The 9,164-nt window shown below is 38.3% G+C and overlaps 1 protein-coding gene across 1 annotated transcript; it reads right to left on the bottom strand.

Moving 5' to 3' along the window:
• Window positions 1-4,188: 4,188 nt before the first annotated feature.
• On the bottom strand, window positions 4,189-8,860 carry prr35 (proline rich 35). Its single transcript, XM_072679248.1, has 3 exons — window positions 7,858-8,860; window positions 5,154-5,475; window positions 4,189-4,984 (listed from the first exon to the last, which is right to left on the bottom strand). The coding sequence occupies exons 1-3, from the start codon at window positions 8,858-8,860 to the stop codon at window positions 4,189-4,191; spliced, it is 2,121 nt and encodes a 706-aa protein (XP_072535349.1).
• Between the last annotated feature and the right edge of the window lie 304 nt (window positions 8,861-9,164).

Genomic DNA, 9,164 nt, shown 5'->3' with positions numbered 1-9,164 from the left:
ATAGTCTACAGTGGCTTTAGTTTACAGTAGATTTAGTCTACAGTAGGTTTAGTCTATGGTAGCTTTAGTCTATAGTGACTTTAGTCTACCATGACTTTAGTCTACAGTATGTTTAGTCTACAATGACTTTAGTCTACAGTAGCTTTAGTCTACAGTAAGTTTAGTCTACAGTAGCTTTAGTCTGCAGTGACTTTAGTCTACAGTAGATTTAGTCTACAGTAGCTTTAGTCTACAGTAGGTTTAGTATACAGTAGCTTTAGTCTACAGTGACTTTAGTCTACAGTAGCTTTAGTCTACAGTAAGTTTAGTCTACAGTAGGTTTAGTCTACAGTAGCTTTAGTCTACAGTGACTTTAGTCTACAGTAGCTTTAGTCTACAGTGACTTTAGTCTACAGTAGATTTAGTCTACAGTAGATTTAGTCTATAGTGACTTTAGTCTACAGTAAGTTTAGTCTACAGTAGCTTTAGTCTACAGTAGGTTTAGTATACAGTAGCTTTAGTCTACAGTGACTTTAGTCTACAGTAGCTTTAGTCTACAGTAAGTTTAGTCTACAGTAGGTTTAGTCTACAGTAGCTTTAGTCTACAGTGACTTTAGTCTACAGTAGCTTTAGTCTACAGTGACTTTAGTCTACAGTAGATTTAGTCTATAGTGACTTTAGTCTACAGTAAGTTTAGTCTACAGTAAGTTTAGTCTACAGTGACTTTAGTCTACAGTAGCTTTAGTCTACAGTAGGTTTAGTCTACAGTGACTTTAGTCTACAGTAGCTTTAGTCTATGATAGCTTTAGTCTTTAGTGACTTTAGTCTACAGTAAGTTTAGTCTACAGTGACTATAGTCTACAGTAAGTTTAGTCTACAGTGGCTTTAATCTACAGTAGATTTAGTCTACAGTGACTTTACTCTGCAGTATACTTAGTCTATAGTGACTTTAGTCTACACTAGATTAAGTCTGCAGTAGCTTCAGTATACAGTGACTTTAGTCTACAATAGCTTTAGTCTTCCTTAGCTTTAGTCTACAGTAGCTTTAGTCTTCCTTAGCTTTAGTCAACAGTAGGTTGGGTCTACCATGGCTTTAGTCTACAGTGACTTTAGTCTACAGTGACTTTAGTCTACAGTAGCTTTAGTCTTCCTTAGCTTTAGTCTTCCTTAGCTTTAGTCTACAGTAGGTTGGGTCTACCATGGCTTTAGTCTACAGTTACTTTAGTCTACAGTGACTTTAGTCTACAGTGACTTTAGTCTACAGTAGCTTTAGTCTACAGTATCTTTATTCTACAGTAGATTTAGGGTTTAAATAAGACTTTTTATAAATAAAGATTAAAGACAACAAGACGTTTAGTTAGATGACCTCCAGCTCTCAGTGTTGACCACATGAAGATCAGATCTCCAGATCTTTAAAAACAACACACACAAATAGATTTAATTAAACTAATAATAAAGTCAGGAAAGCTTATGTTAATGTTTTATTCACTCAAATTCTGCAATGAACATGAAGCACAATAATAATAATAATAATAATAATAATAATAATAAGTCAAAAACAGCCTCCTGGAGGACAGACTGAAGGAGTCTTTGGTGGTAAGGTAGAGTTTCTGAGCAAGTGATGGAGGATCAGTGAGAAAACACACCACAGAGATCCTTCAGGAAACACAAGCTGAATATTTACACAAGTGCAAATGAAGAGTCCACACAACACACAACACACACACATATAATACACCCTGTACAAATACACGAACCACCTCCTTAATCAGGCATATTAATCAAATCTGACCAGGGCTTCATTTCATTTCATAAATTCAGTCCGAAAGAATTCATTAATGACAGAATTACACCACAATGACCGAGTCAGTCCGCATCACTGAGAGAGACGCTGTGTGAAGAAGACATGCGCTACATTACATAAATCACATGACCTGTTGGTTAGTTAGTCTGTACATCAGTGGACGGGGTTGGATATGTTGAGCAGGTCTATACAGGTGGGGTGGAGGGGTGGAGGTGGCCTCAGTTCTCCTTTGGTTTACATTATGAACAGGTTCAGACTTCATACTCGTGCTGCGGTCTCTGACAGAAAGCTCCAGTCTTTTAAAACAGCACAAATGTGAGTTGTCTTCAGGTCCAGGTGTCGGCGATGGTCTTGGGGGGGTGATAAGAGGGAGTTTGGGAGCTGTGGGTCAGTTCCTGTGACAGTCTGTGACAGTAAACCTGTAAATCGTCCACCTTCAGAAACCTCAAAGGGGTAAACTGACCCAAAATTTCAGAATTCAGAATAAATGTTCTAATATTTTTAGGGTACAAGCGCAAGGTGACCAGTATATCGTGTACCAGATTTTAGGCTTCATTGTTTTCTGAGATATTGAGACTTTAACATGTCAGTGGTAGAGGGAAAATGATATTTTACATATTTTGATATCTCATTAACTATTGTTGCTTAAATCATGACAATTCCCGGGATTTATCTCAGGCTTAAGGAGAGTTTTATTGGTATGAATGTAATTGAAACTCCAGAAAACAAATGTTCAGGATAATTAGATGAGAGCATTATTAAAATAAAAATAGACTGAATTTGCTGTTTCTAATGGATTAGAAATGGATTTTTGTTTTCTTTCCACACTAAGCTGTTTTAATTATATTATAATAACCAAATATTAGTACATAACCGGAGCTTTGTTATGTGATAATCACTAATAACTGCATTAGTAATTATATTAATACACAATAAACACTTTGTTACCACCCTGTTATGCAAATTATTACGCATAATTTATGACCTAAACCTATGTTAAGTTATGTTTTTAAGTTATTAAGTTATGTTATTAGTGCGTCATTGTCAGCACGTTGATTCATGAGGGTTCTAGATAGTGGCAGGCTTTTTGCTGTATGTGAGTTTACTGAGGTAATGGGAGTTATTAACTCCTAAGACATCAGTGAGACTTTTCTCTAATTACAGACTAAAAACACTAATTAAGGATTTAATGAGTTAATCAGCATCACAGACTCAGTCTCTATTCATGATACGTTGTTTGTAAGTAAATCATTTGCATATCAGGGTGGTCATAAAGTGTTTATTGTGCATTATTACAACTAATATGCAGTTATGAGTGAATTTCATATAACATATAATATCATTTGTGCTTCCTAAGATGAAGTTCTATAATGTTCAGAATAGTAAAACATTTACAGTGTTTGTGTTTATATTTGTATAAAATGAGGCACGTCCTAGTTGACTATGTAATAAATACAGTTTAGCTGTTAATACATATATAAAAACATATAGAAATACACAAATACATGCATACATAAATAAATAAATAAATAAACAGATTTAGGCTACAAATGCATAAATAAGTAAATAAATTAATAAGCAAATAAATAGATTTAGGCTATATATGTGCATAAATAAATAAATAAATAAATAAAAGCATCAATAAAGACATAATAACATTAATTTATATAAAAATAAATAATATATATAAATATATAAATAATTTAATTTAATTAATAAAAAACAACTATTAAATAAAATGAAATAATTAATTAATTAAATAAAGCATGATTGATAAACTGTATGTGTTTTTGTGTATTTGATGTTAATTATTTGAAATGCAGGTATAATGTGATTGATTTATTTTTTAATTTGTTTAAAATCTCAAACTAATCTCAATCTCAAAAAAGGATGAATTCCTTACTAGTGAAAGATTCTGTGAAATACCAGTTTTTATAATCTGATGTACATTATTGTGGATATATATATATATTTTAAACCAGGTATAAATGAGTATTTTAATTAGTATTAGTATTTTAAACCAAAAAAGAATAGATTATTAATCAATATATTAGAACGCTTTCATTGCTAATGCTTCAAAAGTTATGACTTACAGAAGTCTGCACCTTTTTTCAATAACACTGATTTATGGATTTTTTTTTTTTACACCTGAATCAATTTTAAAGTCTCTATTTCTCAGGAACAGATGAAGATACAGGTCTAGATTTTGGCACACTGTCTACTGTATGATGGCAAGAGTTCTTGCTGTATACTGATATATAACACATATCAATCATCAATTAGGTATTATATATTAATATGTAAGATATTCAGCACAGTCTGAGATGGTCAGTAGACTGACTCTGTACAGTTCTCTTGTATAAGTAAGTACTGGGTGGCAATTAGCAGGGCAGGGTGGGGGGCAGTTAGGCATCGTTCGCTGTCAGTGGACTGGGAGGGCACACAGTGTCCAGGTGCTGGATGGATGGGGGTCGGTTTGGGGTTTTTGAGCACAGCAGCACGCTGGAATCCGCCTCACACTTGGTGGTTCTGCTGTGCCATAAAGCTTCTGCCTCAGCTGCCCTCAGCGCTAAGCCCCCGCCGACCCCACCGGGCAGGACCTCAGACTTCACCATGGAAACGCCCGACTTCACCAGGGTGATGCCTGGCTTCACCATGGGCATGCCCGACTGGTTGAGCTTGATCAGGACGTCCAGGGAGCGCTTCCGTCTCTCCTTCAGGTCGCTCCCATCCTCCTCCGTCTCCCCCTCGTCCCTCTCCTCCTCTTCCTCCTCCGTCTCAGAGCACCACGTCTCCTCTTTCGCCTCCTTCCCATCTCCTGGAAGGCCTTGTTGCCTGGCACCTGCTGCCGCAATCGCCATGGCGACCGCATCCTTCTTGACAGACAGGTCTAAGGGCCCGTCGCTCTGGCGGGAGGTCCGCTCCAGCGCCTGCTGGATGTGGGACAGCTCGGAGCGGATCTTTCCCAGGTGGGCCCACAGGTGGCACTGCTCAGGTTGCAGGGCCGCCTGCCGCTCGGCATGCTGGTACTCCTGCAGCGCTGAGGAGAGGTCACGCAGCAGAGCGGCCGCACAGCTTTCCATCCCTCGCTCCTTCTCCTCGCCCGGCTCCCTCACTCTCTCCGAACTGTGGTGGGGTGAGGAACCCAGACTGGAGGGGCTGACGGAGAAACGCTCATCCAGCCCAGCCTGAGAGTGAAGACTAGAGAGAGGGGGGGGGGTCCAGATACCACAGGACATAGTTAGGTGGTTCTAATGTTCTGGCTGATTGCTATATTGCTATAACTGGTGTACATAAGCTTCCATTACTTGTTAGCCATATTAGCTTCATAGCTTCAGTGCTAAACCCACACTACTCCCTCCTTTCTTACCTGCTGTGCAGCAGAAGCCGGTCAGCTGTAATGGTCGCAGTGGGCGTGGCCCGGTCAAGTGGAAACGACAGCGCTGCCTTCTTCTCCCCTGGTGCATTGTGGGAGTCCACAGCAGCCGCTGCCCTCTTCAGGCCCTGCTCTTTAGCTTCCCGGGCCGGCAGCCTGTCTGCTGTAGGGCGGCTGGGCGAGGTCCAGGCGGTGTTGGAGCTCTGGGAGTTAGCTGGCCTGAGTGCTGGAACCTTCCACATGCTGAGTTTGGGTGAGTAGGTGGGGGCAGCAGGGTCCAGAGATACGCTGGACTTCATGGCCTTCGCCTGGTCTCCTGCAGGAGGAGCGTTGATAAATTCATCAAATAATGTCTTAATTTAATTAAACTGTTTTACAGATGCATGTGACTAAATATGTCTTCTGCAAAAGTTAGTGCACCCCTGGCCAAACTCCATGTATAATTCAGACTGGGTAAATATGTGTAAATAATCCCACATCTTATCCAGAGACACGTCTGTACATTTGAAAACCCCACTAATATTTAATTACTCAATTTAACAGAAAGACATCATTGAATGTGGTCTGTGAAAAAGTAATGGCACAATAAAATATTGTTTTATTGTGTTAAATTCAGTAATTAAATAAATATTGTGTCAAAAGCACAATGTTAAAAACACTGTATTTATTCACTGATTTAGACTCAGAACATCAGCAATACATCACTGGGGTGCCAAAACATTTGCATTAGACTGTATGTATAAGTATAATAAGTATAATAATAATAAAATGACTGTAAAAATACTTATTATTTTCAAATAATTGTTCAAATGAATATAATATATTTATTATTTTACATGTCATTTTAACTTCTACACTGTGAACAAGTCAATTATTTTTAATATAAATTTATTCTGGATATTATTTTTACAACTTCACCCTTTATAATGATTTCAACTGGAATGTTAATTTTAATACAAATTCTGAAAATAACAAGAATTGTTTTAGTTAGAGCTTCATACTGATATATGAGTGATACTGAGATATGAATGATACTAGAGCTTCATACTGGATATTAATGTTATTAGAGCTTCATACTGGATATTAATGATATTAGAACGTCATACTGGATATTAATGTTATTAGAACTTCATTCTGGATATTAATGTTATTAGAACTTCATACTGGATATTAATGTTATTAGAGCTTCACACTGGATATTAATGTTATTAGAGCTTCATACTGGATATTAATGTTATTAGAGCTTCACACTGGATATTAATGTTATTAGAGCTTCATACTGGATATTAATGTTATTAGAGCTTCACACTGGATATTAATGTTATTAGAGCTTCATACTGGATATTAATGTTATTAGAGCTTCACACTGGATATTAATGATATTAGAGCTTCATACTGGATATTAATGATATTAGAACTTCATACTGGATATTAATGTTATTAGAGCTTCATACTGGATATTAATGATACTAGAGCTTCATACTGGATATTACTGTTATTAAAACTTCATACTGGATATTAATGCTATTAGAGCTTCATACTGGATATTAATGTTATTAGAACTTCATTCTGGATATTAATGTTATTAGAGCTTCATACTGGATATTAATGATATTAGAGCTTCATACTGGATATTAATGTTATTAGAACTTCATTCTGGATATTAATGTTATTAGAACTTCATACTGGATATTAATGTTATTAGAACTTCATACTGGATATTAATGTTATTAGAGCTTCATACTGGATATTAATGTTATTAGAACTTCATACTGGATATTGATGTTATTTGAACTTCATACCGGATATTGATGTTATTTGAACTTCATACTGGATATTAATGTTATTAGAACTTCATACTGGATATTGATGTTATTAGAACTTCATTCTGGATATTAATATTATTAGAGCTTCATACTGGATATTAATGTTATTAGAACTTCATTCTGGATATTAATGCTATTAGAGCTTCATACTGGATATTGATGTTATTAGAGCTTCATACTGGATATTGATGTTATTAGAAATTCATACTGGATATTAATGTTATTAGAGCTTCATACTGGATATTAATGTTATTAGAACTTCATTCTGGATATTAATATTATTAGAGCTTCATACTGGATATTAATGTTATTAGAACTTCATTCTGGATATTAATGTTATCAGAGCTTCATACTGGATATTAATGTTATTAGAGCTTCATACTGGATATTAATGTTATTAGAACTTCATACTGGATATTAATTATTATTAGAACTTCATACTGGATATTGATGTTATTTGAACTTCATACTGGATATTAATGTTATTAGACCTTCATACTGGATATTAATGCTATTAGAACTTCATACTGGATATTGATGTTATTTGAACTTCATACTGGATATTAATGTTATTAGAACTTCATACTGGATATTAATGTTATTAGAACTTCATACTGGATATTGATGTTATTTGAACTTCATACTGGATATTAATGTTATTAGAACTTCATACTGGATATTGATGTTATTTGAACTTCATACTGGATATTAATGTTATTAGAACTTCATACTGGATATTAATGTTATTAGAACTTCATACTGGATATTGATGTTATTAGAGCTTCATTCTGTGTTAGACTTGTACCAGTATAACCAGTACCAGTATGTATAAGTAAACATAATAAGTAAATAATATGTGATGTTATTATTACCGAAAGTGTGCTCGCAGAGGAAGGGATAGTACAGTCTAGGTGGGGTCAGCAACGCCCGGTCCGAATGTGTGTGAGTGTGTGTGAGTTGAGCCGCCGATGCCAAGAAGGGCAGTGGGCTGATCTGAGCTGGGCCGGTTGCCGTGGTAACAGCAGCAGCAGCAGCACTGGCTGCACTGAGGGCAGGATTAAGGTAGGAAAAGAGTCCAGGGGTTACAGGGGTCAAGGGATATCCAACCCCCAGGAGTGAAAGGTTGAGGCTGGGGGCTTCAGGGCAGTCCAGCTGGCCCGAGGTCAAGGGTGGAGGGTAGCAGGGGAGCGATCCAGTGGGCAGACCGTCCGACTTGGGCTTTGGGTTCTGCGCCTGGTTGCTAAGGAGACGGAACTGTTCGGACAGAAGTGCGGCCGGGCCGGACAGGCACGTTTTGGACAGTCTGTAATGTCGCAGTTTGGCCTCCACTTCTACTGACCGCGCCCTTAGCAGCTGCTCCTCCAGTGAAAACACGTCAGCCATCACAAGCTCCGCCTCCTGCTTGGTGCTGTCATTGGCTGTGCCGTTTACACTCGCCTCCGTGGCTTCCGATTGGCTGGATGTTCCCTCTGCTTCTCGCTCTTCCGTTTCCATATCTTCGGCCTCAAAGTTGAGATCCAAATTCTGGGCCTGAGCTGGACCGTCCTCTACCACCGCACCCCCTTCTGGCGGCTCCTTGGCTGGGCTGTTACGAGAACTCAGCGCCCCTTGCTGGAGCCGGAGTTGGTCCGAATGGAGCAGGTTGCCTTTCTTGTAGGGCCAGTCGGACTCTATGAGCAGAGACAGGGAGTTCTTACACAGGCTGTACTTCATGTGGTTGTACAGGTGGGACTTCTCCATGCAGGTGAACGGACACTGGAAGCACTTGTAGTTGTATGGCTTTCCGAAGGGACGCGGGATGTAGTGCGGCTTCTTCGGCTTCCGCTCCTTGTGCTGCTTACAGCTCGGAGCCACTTTACACTCCTCCTTCGGCATGGTGGAGGACGAAACAGAGAGAGAGGGGGAAGGAACAGAGAGGGTCGAGTGGGCTTGAGATCAGTGTGTGTGTGTTTTCAGTATTTCGGCCAGCCTGATCTAGGCCTGGGTAGAACGTAATCCATCAGATTTCTGATTACACGCCGTCTGCAGCTGCAAGGAAAAAGAAAAAAAGCACATTAGTTTTCTATCCATTATAGAGTTCACAGGAAAGGGTCCATATCATATTTTATTGGGGTTTATTCTAATGTTATATAGAGTTAATCACAGGTAGACACTCTCACTGACCACTGACTTTATGTTT

The sequence above is a fragment of the Salminus brasiliensis genome, chromosome 5 (genome assembly GCF_030463535.1).
Source record: "Salminus brasiliensis chromosome 5, fSalBra1.hap2, whole genome shotgun sequence".
Lineage (NCBI taxonomy): Eukaryota > Metazoa > Chordata > Actinopteri > Characiformes > Bryconidae > Salminus > Salminus brasiliensis.
This window is presented reverse-complemented; position numbering and strand designations above follow the sequence as displayed.